The sequence below is a fragment of the Podarcis liolepis genome (assembly GCF_965112155.1).
Source record: "Podarcis liolepis genome assembly, chromosome: 12".
Taxonomy (NCBI): Eukaryota; Metazoa; Chordata; class Lepidosauria; order Squamata; family Lacertidae; genus Podarcis; species Podarcis liolepis.
This window is the reverse complement of record NC_139563.1, coordinates 20,203,485-20,225,623: the sequence shown is the minus strand read 5'-3', so window position 1 is coordinate 20,225,623 and position 22,139 is coordinate 20,203,485. Positions and strand designations below refer to the sequence as shown.

Here is a 22,139-nt window from a genome sequence, read left to right as displayed (position 1 = left end):
ATCATTTCTGTTGCTGATACAAATGTGTCACAAACAAATTCATTTCGATAGCTTTGTGGCATTAATCTTGACAAAAAAATTTCCCCAAGCCATCCTAAAGGTCTTGTAAATTGTCCCAGAAGACAGGGCAAGAAAGCAGGCAGAGCATTTGGGTCTTTATCTCTTGGCTCCCCATGTGTAGTCTCTGTCTGTATCCCAATCAACAAACCCCTTTAAAACAAGTGTTTCCCAACCTTTGGTCTCTAGCTGTTTTGGGGCTACAATTCCCATCACCCCTGACTACTGATCTTGCTAGCTAGGATGATGGGAGTTGTAGTCCAAAAAAACAGCTGGAGACCAAAGGTTGGGAAACACTATTTTAAAAGGCACCAAAGAGGTATCTTCATTTATGCCTCCCCACTTAACTCCCACACTGAATGTACTATTTTGCGTTGTAGACGTGTGTGTTCCTTTTGATCGTGGAGCCCAAGTTTTATAACCCGTGTTGCTTGTCATACAAACGCCTTGATAGATTCTTCGTTAAAACATTTCTTCTCCCTCAATGACCAAATGCAGGTATTGTGACCTTGTAGCAGTTCATGCGAAGGATTATTTTGGGGGGAGACGGGGGAGAGGGATGGTTTGATATAGTCTTCCTCGTAATTCCCAAGATCTTACAAGTTAGGTGGCAGCTGTAATCAATATGAAAGAATAGCCTATTTGGGTTAGTGGATTTTCTTGGGGTGGGTGGGAGGTATTGACACTATATTTCCACACCAACATACACCTCAAACGTGTTCATTGAAGACTGCGAAATAGGAGTTGTGCCTGGAGGAAATGTACACTCTGCCGTCCCAAATAAGTAAAGGAGGCTGTGACATCTCTCTGGAATGCCAGTGAGCACTGCTTAAGCCTCCCTGCTCTTTTCCTCCCTCCCCCCCCCCACCACCAAGAATAAACTTGGCATGTTCTCTTTGGAGGACTTCGTCCAATGCTAGGGTCATTAAAAACCAGCAGAATTTATTTTGATGCTGCTGTTCTTTTGTTTTCAGAACTGGTAGAGGTGGATCAGAAGGAATAAAATGTTTCTGTCTGAAGTTCTTTCTTGAGTTGATTCTTCGAGCAGGGAAAGAGGTCCATTCCCTGTACTTTGATAGGTTTAATGAATGAGACGATATAGAGGGATGGGCAAGGAAGGAGAAGGCCTCAGGATGAGCCTCAGGGGTGCAGGGAAAGATGATTTAGGGGGATGCACAGAGGATAGAGAGGAGGAGATCATTCTGTTGTGCAAGCGCAAATTCTGGTGGGAGCCAGTGTGGTGGAGTGGTTAGAGTGACAGACTAGGAGCTGGGAGATCAGGGTTCAAATCCCCAAGCTCTTGGGGTGACCTTGGGCCAGTCACTGCCTCTCAGCCTACTTTACAGGTTGTTGTGGGGATTAAATGTGGAGGGAGAGAACCCTGTATGCCACCTTGAGCTCCCTGGGGGAAAAGGTGGGGTCTAAATGTCAGAGACCAAAATGGGCAGAGCAATGGCCAAACTGTTTTTTGCAGGTTTTAAAAGCAATCTGAAAACCTGTTTTACCATCAGGAATAACAAAATGAGTGTTCACACCACACAAGCCACATCTTTCGGTTGTGAAGTTCACAAGAGTTTCTTGTGAAACTCTTAAAAACCCACATGTACACAACCCTGTCACCAGCCTTACTTTTCTTAACAGGCATTTACTCAAGGCAGGGATTATTATGAAGATAATGAAACAAAGCCAATGTCTGAACTGGATGTGCAACAACTGGGAAAAGGTCCAGCTTTGCAAGGAGGCAGAGCCAAAGATTTGGCGCTACTTTCCTTGTGTGAACTGTGCCATCTCTGCAGCGTCTGGAATGCTTGGCTTACAAATGTGAATAATATGGCAGTCCTGTTCTCATGCTTACAATATAAAATACATGGCATAAAAGGAGAAGGGATTGGGAGGGAGGAGGAAATGAGCAATGTTTCTTAATTACTGAATTCTCGCAATGGCTAGCTGGAATTGAAATATTTCAAGGAGAGGAGGAGTATCAGTGTTGGGTAGAACTGCTGAAGGATTTCCAAAAGGATATCTGCTCAGGAACTCTTGATTTCCTTTAAAATCTCATATTTATCCGTTACATCCTCGCAAGAACCATGTGAGGTATCTTGGGTTGAGAGACCGAGACTTGCCCTAAGTCATCCAATGAGCTTTGTGGCTGAGTGGAGATTTGAACCCTGGTCTCCAAGTTTCTATTCTGACACTCTAACCACTATATCACACCAATGATAAAGCCCTTGGTTTTCTCTCTCTTCCTGATGGGTCTTATTGCTCACCTCATGACTGTTGCATGGCTTACTATTGCATGACTCTAAATGCAGACCTGTTTGAGATTTGAGATGCTGGGACTTAACATTAAGGGAGAAACTGACAGCCCATGTCCAAGAGAGCCAAACAGACAATAAAGTCTACTTTTGAATCAACCTGGCATAGTTTTATTAAGTATTCAACATCCATAGAACACATGGTTATAGGCAGTGCTTTTTTTCTTAAAAAATGTTTAGGGGTACTCTCATTCAGTGGCGTAGCGTGGGGGGTGCAGGGGGGGCCGGCCGCACCGGGCACAACATCTGGGGGTTAGGGTTAGGGGGCGCAAATCCACGGGTTAGGGGGCGCAAATTACTTGCCTTGCCCCGGGTACTGACAACCCACGCTACGCCACTGCTCTCATTTTCCTACTCATATTGAAATACTGCCCCACAATGAGGCCAAACTTAGATTCACAAAATGTTTAGGGGTATGCATCCCCCCAGAAAAAAGCACTGGTTAAAGGCCTCTGGGAACACAGGGCAACTTGTGGAATGAAACTTTGCTTTAAAAGCTGAAATGACTTTAAAGTTAAATGTAATTAAATAGACATTTGGTGCTTGGCAGGAAAGAGTTCTTGAATATTGACTGTTGTACAGAAGGTGGGGTTTTTGTTTTTGTTTTAAAAAGAGCATGGAATCCAGGGATAAAAGAAAGAAAGATGGAGGGACCCCCCCCCCCACCATGTTCTGTAATGTTCGAGACTGATGTGCTTTCTTTACCACCATCAAAGGAGCTTCAGTAGTTATCTTGGCAGCTGCGAGCTGGTCTCTGCCAGGGCTGTGTCCTGATGGCTATCTGTGATTCAGCACCACCCATCTACTCAAGAATCCACTGTTCACCTCAGGTTGACTTCGTCTGACTGTGCTTGTTACTACCCTCTCTCTCTCTCTCTCTCTCTCTCTGTGTGTGTGCTGTGTGTGTGTGTGTGTGTGTGTAGCACCTCATTCATCATTGTAACAACCATAGGCCATGGCTTTTTTGCTTTTTCTTTAAGGAGACCCCCCCCCACCTCAAACTGTGTTCCTTTTGTTGTTAGATTGTACTTCTGGCCACAACTGAATGTGTGTTTTGTTTTTCTCCCACATCTTCTCCTCCACCCCCATCCTTTAAATAATATTTTTGTTATCCGTGAAAAAACGAGAGGGCGGGGCTTGGGGGATAGATGTTGCATTGTTTTTATTATATTTTCAGTTATTTATGCAACTCCAGGGGCACATCAGCAAGGAACATCCGCGGGTGGTGCCTAATAAATTAAAAGTGTTGTTCTATCGTTCTGGAGAGTACAAGCACATTTGTTTTGTTTGCCTTTTCTCAGAAAAAAAATAAATTAAGTCCATAAACAAGATGTAATTTTATTTATTTATTAAATTTATATACGGCCCTTCCAAAGGAGCCCAGGATTACATATACAACTTTTAAAAACATTATTTTGAAGTTTCCTTTACACCAAAACTTAGGTTAAATAGATTACCACCTCCCACGTCTTCTGCCAAGGGGCATTTATACAGGTTGTTATCTTCATACTCTCTTGTGTGTCGCTTTACACACAATGGGGGAAGTGTGTGTATGCATGGAGGAAAGTAAAAGATGACGCACAATGTCTAGGTAGACAAAATCCATTAAATTAAAAAAAAAGTCATGCTGAAGTTTCATTGATGATGAGACTGCAATTAGTCACTGCTAACTTGTCATATTGACCTCTGTGAGACAAATATGACTAACTTTTACCTGGATTTGGGCCATTTTTTTTTTCTAAAGTAGAATCTGAGGGTCTCAAAATGCCAAATTATAAAGGCTGTGCTCTTTCAGTTCTCAAAATATAGGCAATTCCATTATTTGTAGCATTGTGGGTCGGAAGAACACCACCCAGGAACACCCAGCATCTACCCTAACATCTCTGCTCTTGTCCCTGACAACATACTGATGTCTGTTGTTGCTGCTGTATATGTACACAATATAGTGATACCTCGGGTTAAGAAATTAATTCGTTCTGGAGGTCCGTTCTTAACCTGAAACTGTTCTTAACCTGAGGTACCACTTTAGCTAATGGGGCCTCCTGCTGCTGCCGCTGCGCCACTGTGCAATTTCTGTTCTCATCCTGAAGCAAAGTTCTTAACCCGAGGTACTATTTCTGGGTTAGCGGAGTCTGTAACCTGAAACATCTGTAACCTGAAGCGTATGTAACCTGAGGTACCACTGTACTAAATATTTTTGTATAGATATGTGTTACACATTGTCCCCTTCCCCTGCCCCCTGAAATCTCTTCTGTGGATTAGCGACTTCCATTTAGATTGTGTGAATGTGTGGCTTTACAGACATTGCTGAACTCCCAGCTCCCATCAGCCCAGCCAGCATAGCCAGTGGTCGGGATAGTGGAACCTGGAGTCCATCACTGTCAGGTGGGCTAACAGCAGGCATAGGCAAACTCGGTCCTCCAGCTGCTTTGGGACTATACTTCCCATCATCCCTGACAACTGGTCCTGTTACCTAGGGATGATGGGAATTTTAGTCCCAAAACATCTGGAGGGCCAAGTTTGCCTATGCCTGGGCTACAGGCTTGATTCAGATAATAAATGTTCAGACATTTTTTGTTGTGCGAAAACCGCCTTGAGAGAAACAGCAATGTGTTGAGATGAACAGGCAGGCAAGGAAATTTGGCACCGGAGAACGACGTGTTGTTTTCTTTGACATTCCCCTCCAGGCATCTTTTTCTTCTTTTTGCTCACTTATTAGAGAGATAGGAACTTAGGAGAACGGCCTGAGCTGAGTGCTTGCCTGTAGCACTTCTGCATCAAGTGACATTCCTCTTAGCCCTCATTATGGCCTTAATCCGGGGGAAGGCATGAGAGTGAGCCCTCCTCTTTCAAACAAGTCATCTTAGTGAGTTGCAGGAGAAGGGAGGAAAATCAGTAGGATGAGGGTGATCTCATTGCTTCCTCTCTTTTCTGCAACGGCTGGGTGAGGAAGTCCTTTTTAAAATATAAGCATGTCCAGTGTAGCTTGGAGATAGCTAAAGAGGGTCTGGCTCATGTTTCCACAAAACTGCTCTGGCTTAAAGTTTGACAAGTCGGAAACTCTGGGGAGATAGCCAGCATCCTGAGGAAGCGAAATCGGCTCCGAAATCTGTGATGTCATTGGCAAACAAAACAAAGGAGCCCCAGGAAGGTACAATGTTTTCCCAGCCTTTTTAACTCTTGCATCAGATTAGAAAGGCTGCACGTTCAATCTCAGCCAGTTTCTGATGGGAAAGACCCGGGGTCCACACTGTTCGTTTTCTGGCTTTAATGTTTAATGTTTTGGGTATATTGGACTCCACAACCAATGTGGAGACAGAGGTGGGAGGTGTAAAACTGAAAATGCTTCTTTGAGGCATATGATGTGGGCTTGTCCAGTGACATATTCTTTTTGGTCTGAACTCATCCGTATCAATTGTGTATTGGCGAAATCCTAAAGGTTTACAGATGTTCATGTACTTTGAAATGTCATTCCTATAAAATGGGGATTAGCAGCAGGATAACAAAAGCCCTTAAAGTTGCTAGGAGACTTTGAGCCTGGAAGGATAAATATCTACTGTCATACAATGCTCTGAGGATCTCATTGCCCTGGCTACATGTGAACGTTATTTCCTATAGACATCAAATTCATGTGGATATCTATGTGGACATTTGGAGGCCTTACATTAATTGATATATTTAATGGATGTACTGACAGTTACTGCATCCTTTTTATATGGTCTTCTTTTTCTTTGTTAAATTTGCAAATTTAAAATTAATTTAAAAAAAACAAATTTTCTCACAGGATGGTATCAAGGCAATCCTGCTTTCAATACAGTTTGTGTTTGTAAAGCTTTTGGGGCAGGCATACAAATTATTCCTAATCATTGCATGTCCTATAGCTTCATGTTGAAATCCTGTAATTTTTCATACCACAAAAATTAGGGGTTTTGTTTATTTTTGCCCCTCTTTTGCTGTGTTATACACTGGGGAAGCATTGCAGAACAATGAATGCAGCAGAATGATGTGCACATGGGCCAAGATAAATCCATCATGGTTATTAAGAGATGCTGCAGAAAACACTTGCAAAAAAAAAAAAAATCACACCATTAGGGTGGGGAATCTATGTCAAATGGTATAAAGGGAGCAAATGAGATCACATTGTTTCCATGTGCTGCTCCCTGCTTCTGTAAACTGTAGGAAGTTTTAGGGACATCAGATTTATTTCTGTTTGAAGAGAGAGTAGCAGTGATTGTGGACATTTTTGTGATAGCTGCTTGTTTTCAAAAATACAGGTTGAGTAGGAGAGCAGGCAGGCAAGCAGACTGATGGTACTAATCTTGAATGCAGCATCAGTTCAGTTCTCCAGAAGCAAAGCATAATGTGTATGGTTCCTTCCCGCTAGCTCATATCTCCCTTGCCAGAGAAACATTCCAACTCTTCGAGCCTCCACCCGTATGTATGTGGTGTGCCACAAAAATTACCTCCTGCCGTAAATACTTACTCGAGCAAGGCTTTCTGGCTAGCAATAGCGATTGAGCAGAACATCTGCAGCTGGCTCTAGAAAAGTCCACTGACCATTAGCAAACAGTCCACTGTTCAAAAAGATCATCTTCTCTCGTAGCTTTGACACAGTCCAAACAGTCCTTTTGTTTCACCATCATTTGGAGAGCTGCAAACGAGTTGCCTTTCCGTGTCATTTGGGAGGCGATGAACAAGTTTCCTGTTTAACACTTTGAATATCATTTTCTGGAGCACAAAGGACCTGTTGGGCATGTGCAAGACAAGAGTTCTTGTGCCAATACAGAGTTCTGCAAATATTTAAGAGATTGAAGTCTAGCCAGATGGACTTGGGAATCAGATCAGAAATGCATGAGTCTGGGTTGCCTGTTACTTGTTTCATTGTTTCTTATCCTGTGTATTTGTGTGTTTCTCATCTCATGTTCAGGCTTAATTCCACAGCGTTTAGAACTACAGAGCTCCACTGGGGCAGGCTGGGGGAGAAAGACATTTTTGACAGGGCTTGTTTTTTTCATTTCATGAACTTCCAAAGCCAGCAATACACATCTAAAAGTACTGATGCTGCAATCACCCCCCTGCGGCTTTGGCATTTCAGACCAGAGTAGGAATTCAGCCAGGTATTAGCACACACTCATACTGTCCCTGCTATTGGGTTTGTGAATGTGTGTTGAGTGAGGCAACACCTTCACTGAGGGATCTTTCCCGTGTACCTTCCATGTTTAGAGAATGGCTACATAGCAGTATGAGCCAGAACCAGCTTGCTGTATAATATAGAGATCCATGATGCAATTATATTTATTTGTAAATGATGTAGCTAGATTTGGGATCAATATAACCAATCTGGGGGAGTAGGGAGGGAATAAAAGGTTGAATATCTGATACAATGGCCACAGTTTACTTGTAGTGCTCATACAAACTATGGCTTAGGGAAGGGGGGGATGTACAGGGACATTGTATAATATTTAGTTTCCATATAGTTCTACTCTATGGAAAAAGAGACAGAGTGGGGTGGAGAGAGAGAGGACAATGAAAGCAAATAACATGCCTGCCAAGCTCAATTACAAAACACATAGCAGATTATAAGACTGCAAGTGATCTTATTGGTTGTAAGTCATTTTGGGTAGCCTTGAGCAAGATAAATGACTAACAAATGTAATCCTCATAATCGTCATCGTTGTATTTTTGTTATTACAGAACCTAACACAAAGAATGACATTTTAAAAATAAAGTTCTTACTTCCTTTTCTGCTGTCTCTGTTTTTCTTGTGTGCAAATGTAAGTTAAGAGTTAAGCTGACGCAGCCCATTAGTCCATCTATCTCCATATTGTCTGCACTGACTGGCAGCAGCTCTCCAGGGGTTTAGGCAGTGAGTCTTTCCTAGCTGTACCCAGATTTGCCCATGATTAAGTTGGGAACTCTTGCATGCCAAGCATGTGCTCTGTAGCCCTTCTCATTGAATTCCATTTCAGCACATATTTCAGTTCTCTATTTCCAACATAAACCTTCACATATCCCTGGTTCCATCCCTTCCCTAAGAATCCTGGGGAACATAATTCAGGGAGTTTAAGGTATCTAACAGAGAAATCTCTGCATTCCCACTGAACTACAGTTCCCAGTGGTTTCTTGTGGTGAGCTGCAAAAATGATGGTGATGCTATACTTATTTATACAGCACTAATCAGGGTGCTTTGCATAAATTATCCTCACAGTATCCCTATAAAGTGGGTCCCTGTGCTGCAGGTGGGGAGGCTGAGAGAGAATGGTTTGCCTAAGGTCAGCCACTGAATTAGGGGCAGAAGTGAGATTTAGCTGCTTTACTACATCAGTTCTTAAGTTTATATTAACAGCTCAAGTTTGGGTCTGTTTGTTCTTCACACTGGGGTGACCTCTTTCCCCTTGGCAATATGAAACCCAAGGTACCATTTCCAGCTTCCAAGATGAGAATCCTGCTCCCAAAGAGACTATCTTTGACTAGTTTGTGTCTTTCAAAAAGTATTTGTTTATCACCCTTCGCCACTAGCTAGCCAGGTTTCTTGAAAGTCTGCATAGTTATCCTGGGATGGTTTTCATCACCTTGCAATTTTGCCGCTAATGATTTACTTCCACTGCCAATTCTTGGGGTCTCTCAAGAGCTTCTTAGATCCTATTTTCTGCCCAGGCAACAGTGTGTCAATGGCCAGAAAATGGACACTGCACACACAACCATTCCTGTTAATTTATATACCACCAGGAAAAGCACATTTCTTCCTTGCACCTGTGACCTGTCAACACCATGCTGTTGTTTTACGGTGCTCAAAGTGGATCTTCCTCTTGGAGGGCGAATTGTTCTAGCAGCCAGCTGTTCGTCCATGTTCTGTACTTATGAGTTCCTCGCACAGTCCCAGGTGTTTATGCTTGAAAAAACAATTAGGGATGGAGAAATAATTGCAAGTTGCCCTGAACCAACCTCCCCATCTGTTAGAAGACTGCTCCAGAATTGGCAGTTCTTCCTTCTCTTTGCCACCTCCCTTCAAGAATGGGACTCCTTGCATTTGCAGCGTCTGCTGCAACTGACAATGACTTGCTCCTGTGTGGATTTGGCTGCTTTCAAACTTCTGCTGTGCCTCCGAGGACTACTTAGACTAGTTCAGCTTATCCCTCCAGGTCTCTCTAGCCGGTCCTCAGGCCTCTCCTTAGCCATAGCCCCTCTCTCCAGGCTGCCTCCTGGACAGTCCCTGTTTTACAGCCTCCTCGGATATTTTTGCTTGGCTGGCACATATTCTTGAATTCAAATAATGTATCTTCTTTGCCTGGATGGAGTACAGAGAAGGGAGTGTCGAAAGTACCCTAATGTGAAAAGAGTGGAGTTTTCCATTTGTTACTCTACGCACTTTTGTCTCTGGCCCCACCTGTTCTGACATGTGGCCCCACAAAGGTTGCCCAGAAAGGAATGTGGCCCTTGGAATGAAGATGGCTTCCTGTCTCTGGATTAGATTAGTACTTCCCAAACTTGGGACTCCAGCTGTTTTTGGACTACAATTCCCATCATCCCTAGCTAGCAAGACCAGTGGTCAGGGATGATGGGAATTGTAGTCCAAAAGCAGCTGGAGACCCAGGTTTTGGAAACACTCGACTTGATGGTGGGAATGATCCTTTTCAAAGTAAAGATGTTCATGCCATTAAAGCACAAAAATTGATTCTGCATTTGTGTGTGTTTAAATCCACTGTACAATAAACCTTGTGTGATGAAAGTAAGTGTTAGACCAATCTTTGCCAACCTGGTTCCCTCCAGATGTTATGGACTGCAATTCCCAACAGCTTTAGCCAGCAAAGGCTGTGTAAAACACCTGTGAATTCAGACATGAAGGAGATGTTAATCTTTGCAGTTTTGTCCTCATTCCCCACATACGTTTTTCCCTTTAGGATGCATATCTATCACCAAATGGCTGTGATGTCCAGCATGGTGAAATGGCCGTCATAGATCAGGCTCTCTAGGCCAGGGGTCAGCAACCTTTTTCAGCCGTGGGCCAGTCCACCGTCCCTCAGACCATGTGGGGGGCCGGACTATATTTGGGGGGGGGAGTGAACGAATTCCTATGCCCCACAAATAACCCAGAGACATTCTACTCATGTCAAAACACCAGACAGGCCCCACAAATAACCCAGAGGTGCATTTAAATAAAAGCACACATTCTACTTATGTAAAAACACACTGATTCCCGGACCACCCAAGGGCTGGATTGAGAAGGCAATTGGGCCGCATCTGGCCCACGGGCCTTAGGTTGGCTACCCCTGCTCTAGGCAAAGCTTACCAGGTGTCTGGCATTGCCGCAATGGCAACTTTTTGCAAAGGACGTTTCATTTCTATGTGTAAGAGCTAAGGGATGCCCATGCACACGTAAATCTCCTTTTAGAAAGCAGCTGCGGGGAAAGTAACATTGGAGTTGGCTTTGTGGTCTTTGAATTTCCAAAGTCCTGTCTTTCCTTTTTTCTTTTTGTATTGTTGGCTTATACCAGGGCTGAGAAATGCTATGCACCTGGGTGTCTATGAAGTTTGGGTGGGCATCTAGGCATTTAGTAATTTTCTCCCCAGAGCTGCAGAAGATTCAGGAAACAGTACAGCAAAACAAGTGGGTAGACCCAGCCACATGCAGCCAGGAAAGACACATGACTTATGCATGGACCTTCAAGTTGGTCATGCTAGCAGAGGCATTTGATGTGGTCGACTCTTGAGTTATTCAAGTGTATCATTGCTGGGCTTTTGCCTTTGAAATGTACTACCAGTGTTCTTACATTATGCATGAGGAAGAGCTACAAAATGTATTAAATCTCAGCCTTTTATACTAGTCCAAGACCATTCAAGACAACATTTATCTCTTTGCCATGAAATACCTTTCCAGATGCTCTGGGTTAAAATCCCACCTCAGTCATAGACTTGGTAGACAAGTAATAGAAATTCAGGGATCACAATTCATTGGCACTCAGCCTCAATTCCCTAAGTATGTAACAGTAGCAGCGTACCTTGCATGGAGATTGCAAGAAGTAACCAAATAAAGATGGTAAAGCACACTTTATGTTAACAGAATTCTATAAATTGATATAGATTTAATGGCGATTTAATGAAATCTCTCTGCATGCAGTTAGATCTTTTATATATGTATATATAAATTTGGGCTGGTTGTCTGCTTTGGAGTTGGATCAATATGCCTTTCTATACTCACACAAGTCCCTTGCATTCTCTTTTTTTTAGTGATGGGCCCAGTTCGAGAGAACTTCCAGGGGTACCAAGGTGAATGAAGCCAGTGCAACATGTTCAGCGTAGAAGATCTCCTGATTTCTCATGGATACAAATTGTCTAAAGCCCCCACCAATTCATATGAGAACAGAACTGATGGATTCCAGCAAGAGATCACAGATAGGAGAGTTGGTCATAGAACTGTGAATGGGTTCCCGACAAGCTCTGGAGCCAGTGTTGGCAGCAAGAAGACAGTAGCTAAAAGCTACCTGAATGACAATGAAGCTAGGCATGCCATCCAAGGGAGGCAACTGGGTCCCAGTTACCATAAAGACTTCTCGAGTTTGGCTAATACTCATGCTTCAGAAGGACGGTAAGATCCCCACTTCCAAGATTTTCTTAGACATGTGCAAATGCAAGCCAAAGTCTCAGTTTAGCTTTCCAACAGCCTTGATTATGTTAAGAGCAACTATTAATTTGTTCTGCTTGTGACCACCTCCAGCCTTGACAACCAGTGGTTGTTTTCGCTAATAATACCCTCTTTGTGTCTAGCTCTTAATCAGAACAGGACAGAGAGAGACTTTGGAAAGATCCAAAGCATCTCTAAATAAGTGAGTTTCTTTGCTTATTATGCGATCAGTCTGTTGGTGGTTCTAAGTGAGTATCTCAGTAAGATTGTGATGCAGAGGATGTCCAGTCGGAGATTGGATTTTCTTGAGTTGGCTTGTCAAAAGCTTGGAGGACAGGGGAAAGAACTGAGGAATGTAGGATGGTATGAACAGCTGTCTTATTCCATTGGTCCATCAAGCTCAGTATCGTCTAAACTGATTGGCAGATGCTCTCCATGGGTTGCAGGCAGAAGACACCCCCATCCTTACCTGTAATGCAGGGGGTTGAATCCTGAGATCTTCTGTATGCAAAGCAACCAGTGCGGTCAGGCCAGGATTGGTGTTGCGTGCTCAGACCGTCTTTCTACCATGAGCAACCTGGCCGCTGAATTCTGCGCCAGCTGAAGTATCTGAATCATCTTCAGAGGTTCCTCTTTTAAATTAATACTTGATCAATGCCATTAATCAGTTAGTGCATTTTGCATAGTGAGCTTTAAAAAAATGTTACAGGAGTAGAATGGGTAGATAAGAGAAAGAGAGAAATTGCTTGGGGAACCATATTGAAGTAAAGAAAGAAACCCTTATTATTATTATTATTATTATTATTATTATTATTATTAAATGATAATAATTATATTTGTGCCCCACCCATCTGACTGGGTTGTCCCAGCCACTCTGGGTGTCTTTTTCTCAGTACATATTTTACCTCAGTACAGGTAGATTCAACCCAAACTCAGCCTTTATACGTTGCCCCCTTTTAGGGCGCAGGCGTTCCTTTTAAATTAGTTTCATACCAGTGAAGTCAGCTGTGTGTGTTCTGTCCAAAGAGGGTGGTCTTTTCTCGGGAGCATTTGCGGAAAGTCTCGTGAAACTAATTCCACCCTGTGGATAGCTTTGTCACCACTTCAGAAAATGGTGCCGCTGCGGTTGCGCTTCCCTGCGGCCAACTGCCCATGCACTTTAGAACTGGGACAAATCCTCCTGGAAGGGTGTGTGTGTGTGTTTGTGTGTGTGTGTGTGTGTGTGTATGTGTTTGGCAGAAGACACAAAGCAACTCCGCTCTGGCAGCCGTCTGCCAGCAACAAAATTTTGAACAAAAGGAAAGGCAGAGATTATTTTAAGGGACAAATGCTGAAAATACAGGTTGTGCTCAGACAAAAATGGAAACAAGCACTCTGGAACAAATGCTTTCTCTCCCCCCCACCCCACTGTCACTCCCTTCTGCTAATGCAGGACTTTAAAAGTGTTTTGATCCTGGTTAAGTAAATGGAACCCACCTCTAGGTTTCAGTGCAGTGTTTTCCATCACTTTTTTCTTTCTTTCTTTCTTTCTTTCTTTCTTTTAATGTGGAAAGCAGTTTGTGCAAAATGACCTCGATGCAAAAAGAGTGACAGCTCAAGATAGATACAGCTCGTTTTCAAGTCTTCCATCTCCTGTTGTCATTCTGGGAATAGGCTGCAGTGCGTAGTTAAACTATGGCACTCACTCCCACCGGAGGCAGCGATGGCTTTTAAAAAATGGATTGGACAAATTCATGGAGGAGATGGCTATTGTTGGCTACTAGTCGTGATGGCTGTGCTTCACCTTCATTGCTAGAGGCAGTAATGCCTCCAAATACCAGATCATGGAAACCACAGGAGAAGAGAGTGCCCAATTCCTGCTTGTGGGTTTCCCACAGGCATCTGGTTGAAAAGGATGCTGGACTAGATGGACTTGATCCAGCAGGCTCTTTTTTATTCTTAGCTCACTAGTAGAGCATCTGCCTTGCACACAGAAGGTCCTGAGTTCAATCCTGGCAAGTCCACGTGGTCCTGGGAGAGAGCCATTGCCACTCATTGTAGACAGTGCTGAGCTAGATGGATGGACCAGTGTTCTGACTCAGCTTCCCATGTTGTACACAAAACCTTAAGATTCAGGTAGGTACCTGTGTTGGTCTGACGCAGTCAAAATAAATAAAAAAAATGTCCAGTACCACCTTAGAGATCAACTAAGTTTGTTCTGGGTATAAGCTTTTGTGTGCATGCACACTTCTTCAGATACTTATACCCAGAACAAACTTCGCTGATCTCTAAGGTGCTACTGGACAATTTTATTTTATTTTTATATTTCAACTGCGTCAGACCAACACGACTACCTACCTGAATCTAGAATCATGGAAGGCACCACATTGAGCCACATGAAATGGAAGTCCATCTGGTATCTGAAGAAGTGTGCATGCACACGAAAGCTTATACCCAGAACAAACTTAGTTGATCTCTAAGGTGCTGCTGGACAATTTTTTAATTTATACAAAACCTTAAGATACAGAATGATCTGAAGGCACATGAGGATCCAGTCAGCAGTTGGACTAGAACACCTGAGAATTCTCTGTGTGCCACCTTGAGCTCAACTGAGGAAAGGCAAAATAACTAATGTAACAAATGCATCTTGTATTAATCATTCCTCTCTTTGTTTGACCTTCTTGCTTCCATGGATAGAGCTCTCCAGTCTTAGAGTATTATTTAGCAGGTCATAAAAACACACTTTCTACACCTTTTGATGGACTGTATTAGAACATCCTCTGACCTTTAATGAAATTGACACAAATGTGATAATTTCAAAATGCTGATGGTGGTCAATTGCAGACTTCATTTAAGTGAGAGATCCTGGCTCTGATCCAAACCATGCTAAGCATTCTTGTTCATGGTGTGATTTTATTTATATAGCCTGGACTAATCTTGTACGTTGTTGACATGATCGTGCTCTCATTTCTGGCCCCTGGAAGGATGTAATTTTCCATCCTGAACATTTTGCCCAGATGATTTCATTTAATCTTTCTGATGAAAATATATATTACCTCAGTTTGGTCTATGAACAGTTTTGCTTGATAGGATGAATCTATGCACGTAACAAAAGTGATTGAACAGTGCTTAGAATGAGGATTATTGGCAGCCAGATGTGTATGTGTGCATTTCATTTTAAAAAAAAAATAATCTTTTTTTGGGGGTGCATTACATTTTCATTTTTGAATATTTCTGTTTTTAAGAGGAAGGGAGTCCTTGGGTTCCCCATCCATGGACAATTCTTCCTCTCACTCACGTACAACCTCCACACATTTGGATTGACAGGAATGGAAGAAAACGATCCTATCTGAGCTATATTCTTACCCTGTCAGTGAAGTTTGATGTTTCTTTTGGCTTATACTCAATGGCAGTTACATGTCTGATCCTCCAGATTGCAGGAATACTAACATTGCATCTTGATGTGCTATAGAGAGTTGACAGTTTTAGGAATTTGTATGGATTTCTCACTAAGAGACAACTCATAAGTTGTACACTTCCAATGCAGAAATCACTTCCATGTTAAGAAATACCATGAAGTTTAGGAAATGTGATTATGCAAAGGAATGTTATGCATGCAGTTTTACAACATGTATGCACTGCAGTAAAAGAAAATGTCTTGTAAGTAAAGAACTCTTTTGTAGTTCCTCATAGAAAGATCACGTGCATCATATCTGTGGGGATGTTGGGATTAGAAACAAGCTCATGATTCTGGGTGGCAGAGATTCTATTTTTAATTATGGAGAAAAAGAAAGCATGTTTGTTTGTTTTTGTATGGGCCTCTTTAGTAAGATTTCATTTTGTTTTGCAGGTTTTATGACCGACCGCAGTTAGCCTGGCCTTCACGTCCCAAGACGGATAAAGATATTGCCTACTGGAGAAGAAGGGGCCAAGATTTTAGTGTATTGTTGGGTTATACTGACAGAGGAGACTCTGAAATGAAAGGCATGGCAGTGCCCTGTGCCTTGTATGGGCTTGATAAGGAAAGTCAGTGGGAGGTAGGAGGTGGAATGGAGAATGTGAGGAGAACTGGCATGCAGGAGACCTGGAATGCCCCTGGGGACTACAGGTGGCAAAGTCTAAGGACAGAAGGTTGGAACCAACCAACCAACTTTGGAGGACTCATGACAGATGGTGACAGAGAAAGGCTGCTTCAAGAGATGTATTCGGTGAGACGAGGAGGTACTGCCATTGCCTCCCATGCGAAGGGGAAATCGCAATCTTTGCCAAGAGTTCTTTCACCAGAGAGCCTGCGGTGTGTTGAAATGCCTTCCTTGGTCAACAGCAAGCATTCGCTCCGTGGAACTAAAGCGACATCTTGCCCCCCAACTGGGTTCGGCTTGGAGACCTCCAAACACCCTGAGCCAGTGGCCCACTTCCATCCCTTGCCCAAGCCTAAGTACGGCAGACCCCTGAAGCCCCCGTCATATGAGCTGCATCAGCAAACCAGGGGAAACCTAGAAGCCGGCTCACTCCAGGATGACCAACGGAAAGATGAAGCCATCTCCTCTTTGACCAAAGCAAATGATCAGATCCAGGATGCTTGCAGCCAAGATGCTGGTCTGGAGCCCCCTTTGTACATACCCCCTCCCTGTTACAAATCTCCAGCTCAGCAAAGTATGAGCCGGCATTTGCCTGGTGAAGTGCCTGACTATGATATGTGCTTTAGTAATGGTATGCAGAGTCCAGTGGAGAGAACGAGAGCCATGCTTGGTTACCATCCCTCTGCTAGTACCTACTGCAAAGGTGAGCAGGTTCCTCGTGACAAGAAAAGCCACCTGAGGCATGGGGAGGGTTACCTGTCTTCCGTCCAGTACATTCCTTTTGATGACCCTCGAATCCGGCATATTAAAGTAGCGCACCAAGACAGTCTTCAGGATGATGAGAAATACGCTGTGGATACAAATAGGACAGGCTCCCATGCCTTCCAAGAGAGCTCTCTGGAACGAGAGTACAACAGTGCCTTTTTCGACTCGCTAAATACTGCTGTGAAATGTGACCAGGTCCCTGGCAGTTCTGCACACGGCAGCAAGTGGCTAGCAGAGTCCAGCGTCGATCAAGACAGTTGTGCCTTTCCTGTCCAAAGAGACGGTTATGACGCAGGTAATGGCTTGGATCACAGATACCCAAAAGGCAGGCTGTCTGTCCAAAGCTCACAGATGGAAACCCCCTGCGAGACCGTCACTAAAGTGAAAACGTTTGAACCTGGGACTGAGATTCAGAGCAAGAGGAGTTCAAAGAAAAAAACCAATGAGACAATATTTTGTTTGGTCTCCGTCCCAGTTAAATCTGAACTGAACCTGCCTGATACCGATAGGAACAACAACTTAACCCAGGGAGCCGAGGAGAAGAATGGTTTTGACGATAGCGGGGGTCTGCAGGAACAAAGCCTCCTCAGTACCTCTTCCACTGACTTGGAGCTCCAAGCCCTTACAGGAAGCATGGCCAATAAGAATGAGCTACAAAAACAGGAGTTGTGGTGGAGACCAGAGTTCAAACAAACGAATGACCTCAGATTCCTGCAGCCTGCAAAGCACAAGGAGCTCCAGTACTCTGGCTCATGGCCAGGTGATCAGTACAAAGACCAGCAAACGCAGACCAGCTTCACAGAAGAACCCAAAATCTTGTGTCATCGTCTCCAACGCTTAGAACCCAGCGGCTCAAATACAGCGACAGCTTCGCAGTTGTCAAGATGTGGGGCGTCCACTGCGGAAGCAGAACATCTATCTGTGTTACCTGCCGATGACAGAAAATGTAGGCAGGTTGCACTCAGTGCAAAAGCTCCGGGGTATCTTGACAAAGCTAGCAATAATGTATGTTCTCGGACTGCAGTCCTTAGCCCAAAGGCAAGCCAGAACCTGCCTTGTGCTTCGTGCACCCCTCTCCCTGGGCAGGAAAGAGAAACTAGTTGTCTCATCAGGGAGGAAGGAAGCTCCCCTTGCAGTAGTAAGGAGCTGTTTGGGCAGTTCCTCTTGAAACCTGTTAGCCGCCGTCCTTGGGATATAATAAGTGAGCTGGAAAGTTTTAACAAGGAGCTTCAAGAGCAGGAAGAACAAAGTGAAGATGGGGTAGAGAATGAGAGTGTGGAGAATGAGGACAGCCAGGAGTCAGAAAGGGAGAAAGGAGAGAGGACAGATAGCAGTGGGACCTCTAGGATTGATGGGCCAACCCAGGACCATAGACCTGGCATGCAGTCAGAAACTCTTATATCAGTCACTCCTATATTTAGACAGGAGAGGGATAAAGGCAAACCTGAAAGTTTAAGTGCATCTGAAAGCTCAAGTGCAAGGGTCATATCTTGTGCTAGGTCCCAAAGCTGCTTGCAGGCAAAAGAGGTGGGTGGTTCAGTTAAGGCCACGAATGAATATGTGGTTGCAGAATCAAGGAATCAGGAAGCTGGGAAAAGGACAATAAAACAGGTTGTGAGTCCACACCCAATCGAAAAAGTTCTGCCGGGCAACTATGACGATGAGGATCACTACAATCCATTCAACAGCATTAACTTCAGTGAGGAAATACAAGTTAAGAATCACAGAGACAACATCAACTTTGGTAGGCTGACAAAAAACGCAGTGCCGTGGAATAACTTGGCTTTGGACAGAGGTTCTGTAGGGCGATTGTCTTTAACAAATAGGAACCAAGGTCTCTCTGAGCCAGATCTGAGATCTGTGGGGTTTGATGACTGTCAAGGGCCTGAACTAGATAGTCATGGGAAACCTATCACCAGTGAGATACCCCCAAATGAATCGCTTCAGGCAAGAGCAGCTCGGATATTGGGTATAGAGGTAGCTGTGGAATCCCTCATTCCTGACAACAGCACTCTTCAGGATGAACACTCTCACTCTGACAGTGTCCCCCAGAGCCTTGAATTGCCAGAAGAAAGCGTGTCGGAGGGCAAGGTGGAAGCAAAAGTATCTTCTTACGAAGGAAGACGAAAGTGTGGCTGGACAGAAAGCTCCCTCTTCGTTGGAGACAGAAACATCTCATTGGGGTCTATTGAAGACCAGCCTTCCGGTCAAGCAGTTTTGATAGCTGAACAATGTTTTGAGCACCATGGAGGTCTTGGTAGACCCAAAGCTGACCAGACTCCCTCTGCCGAGTCTGTTGTGCTTCCATTTGCTGAAAGAAATATGGCTCCACCTGGTGTGGAAAAGAGAGCTAGATGCACTTCAAAGGTGATTGAGACCTTGCAAGGCAAACTTGCATCAGCCCCTAGCCGAGCTGCCATGGACCGTTTGGTGAGGATGAAAGAAGTTGACTCGGTCTCTCGTATGAGACGTCTAAGCATAAAAAATGCAGATTCGGTGGAGGATGGAGATGAGGATAAGCAGCTAAAAGGCCCGGAGGAAAGAGGAAGCGACATTTCCCTTGGCCGCAATGAATTACCCCGCAAACTGTCCCACGGGAGTTCCGTTTCCAAGCGCATCATCTCATTGGCTGAAAATGGGCTCTGGGACAACGTGAGTGAGAAGAAAACTGGAAGGGATTTAGTTTTTTTAGGTAAGAGCAAAATTCCTCCAGGGTTTTTGTGGTCAGCACTTTTGCTGGGTGATGATGGCTATACACTTCCTCTGAAGCCTCCTTGAAAAGAAAGGGCATTTTCCTGTACCATCTCAAATACAAACTTTGCAGCTGCCATTTAATTGCAAGCAAGTGTATAAGCAGAAAAAGCTGCCAGTCAGTGCCTAGTAAAATCCATGCCTGGCATGTTGTTTGATATGCACTGTTGGGAAAAATAAGACACTTTTGACACTGCCCAAAGGGAGGGAAGATTCATAGTGAACTTCAAAGATCTGCAAAAAAATAAAAAATTAAAGCTGTATATTTTAAGTGAATGGATAACCAGCTACATAGGTACTGCAGAGGAATAATTGCATGTGATCTGAAATATGGGCTGGGTCTCCTCCCTCCCCAAGTGGTCTCCCCGCTACAAAAGACACTTAATCATGTTACAGCGTAACATCTAAGGTGACTATACATAGCACCTATAATTTTTAAAATGAAAGACTCTCTTTCCTTGGAGGTTTTTAAGCAGACATTGGATAGCCATCTGTCATGTATGCTTTGAAATTCCTGCATTGCAGGGGGTTGGATTTGATGACCCTTGGGGTCCCTCCAACTCTACAATTTTATGATTATATGTTACGAAAATGCCACCAATATCTGCGGCCTTAAGAATTCTCCAAATTGTCAGAACACCCTTCCGTTCTGCCACCCTTATCAACAGGCAAGCTGGTTTTTACCCATTTTTCTAAGGGGCCCAAATCTCTTGTTATTAATTTAATTTCTTATATTTCCATGCCGCTTTTCACTTGCACAAGTCACAAAGTGGCTCGCAAACAATAAATAACAAAAACATAATACACCATCACAATTACAACACAAATCATATAAAATAATGCACAAATCATCAGTAAAACAACCACCTTCTATAACACTCTTAAGAAAACAACTTTAATAATAGGCTAAACAGCACAAACACAAGTAAAGTTCACTTAGTTCATCAAAAGGAACACAAACATAATGGCCATGGCAGCATCTGCTCTCTGAAAGCTCCAAGAGCAGGAAGGTGGGGCAAGGCAGGTGGGAAAATCCCTTGTCTGGTCAATAGCGAGTCCCATTCCCCTTACAGTTCTTCCTCTGGAAACAGCTCCCTTAGGAAAGCTCACATGAAGTACATATTGATTCAACAAAACACTTTATTCTCCCTCTTGAATTTTAGGTAGGGTATGCATCTAAAAAGTTCACGAGTCCACTCTGAGAACATGATGCTAGGCTACATGGGCCTTTAGCCTGATCCAGTAAAGTTCTTCCTATTCTGTCCCCAGGAGAAGTCGTCCTCTTTCCTCCTCCAAAGCTCTGTATCCTTCACCATTACTAATTTGTGTTAAACAGTTCACATGGACCAGTTATCTCAGTTTCCCTCATTTCCCTTTTCCATGCTTGGAATCCTGAAGTCAACCTGGCTGTGCCATAAGAGAGCACTCCTTTTGCAGTGGCAGGCCTCCAGTCTGGCTGGAATGCCCTGCTACATACAATCAATCTGCAGGGCACACACAGTTGCTTTTCTGTCTGCAGTCATACCGTGGTTTTCGAACAGCTTAGTTCTTGAGCATTTTGGCTCCTGAGCGCCGCAAACCTGGAAGTGACTGTTCTGGTTTGTGAACTATTTTTGGAAGCCAAACATCCAACGGGGCTTCTGCAACTTCCGATTGGCTGCAGGAGCTTCCTACAGCCAATCGGAAGCCGCGCTTTGGTTTCCAAACATTTTGGAAGTCAAATGGACTTCTGTAACGGATTCAGTTCTATTTCCAAGGTACGACTGTATTAGCTGTCTGCATTTATGTGACTGTTGGCATTCTGCATCAGTATGTAGAAAATGCTGAAAATATCAACATCATGGGAGGTAGGCTGTCGTCGTCGTTTCCCCCCCCCCCCCATTTCTAAAACATGATGAATTTGTGAAGTTCCTTTCTTTGTAGTGGTTGGAGCTGAGGACAAAATTATTTCATGGTAGTGAGAAACAGAGAGAAAATATATCCGAGCTGCTTATGAAAGCTGCTGCTTGCCCTCTGTCAAAGCTCAATACCCAAATAACGAGTGGATCTGGAAATCTTTACTTAGGTAAATTATTCCTTGTAAGGCTTTCTCTATCTACAAGGATATGGAAGTCATTATCCTCCTAAACATAAAGTATTCTGTATAGTCTCATTTATCTGTTTACATTTCTTGAGTTACATTTTGATGGCAGCTGTGTGGATAGGGAGTAGTGAATTCTGATCTGAATGAAAAAAATGTTAGCTTTCTGTTCATTTTTATTTTTTTTAAAAACCCCATCTCATAGTATTAAAATAGGCAGGTGCATAGATTAAAGCCAAACTAGAAATAGAGGAGAAGCTCATTTCAGTTCTCATTTTAATACAGAAGAACCTAATTCTCAATCCCCCAACAATACATGAACCAAAAATAAGTTTTCCTTTTAGATTCACACTGCTCTGAATTTCACAGTTCAGTTTTTCACCCAAGTAATGTTTACAAAAAATCATAGGGGAAAGTGTAAATAAAATGCATCTTTGGTGAAGAGAAATTGCTTGCAAATGTGTGCATTTGGCATACAATGGTATGTA

At 43.5% G+C, this 22,139-nt stretch overlaps 1 protein-coding gene across 6 annotated transcripts in view; it reads left to right on the top strand.

The window, feature by feature from the left end:
* Window positions 1–22,139, top strand: part of JCAD (junctional cadherin 5 associated) — a 69,157-nt gene that overhangs the window by 43,545 nt on the left and 3,473 nt on the right. For all 6 annotated transcript variants that reach the window (XM_083466614.1, XM_083466615.1, XM_083466616.1 and 3 more), the window contains 2 exons: window positions 11,601–11,958; window positions 15,824–19,512. In XM_083466614.1, the coding sequence (XP_083322740.1) occupies window positions 11,660–11,958; window positions 15,824–19,512 (3,988 nt within the window). In that variant the 5' untranslated portion in view covers window positions 11,601–11,659. The remainder of the gene's footprint in view (window positions 1–11,600; window positions 11,959–15,823; window positions 19,513–22,139) is intronic.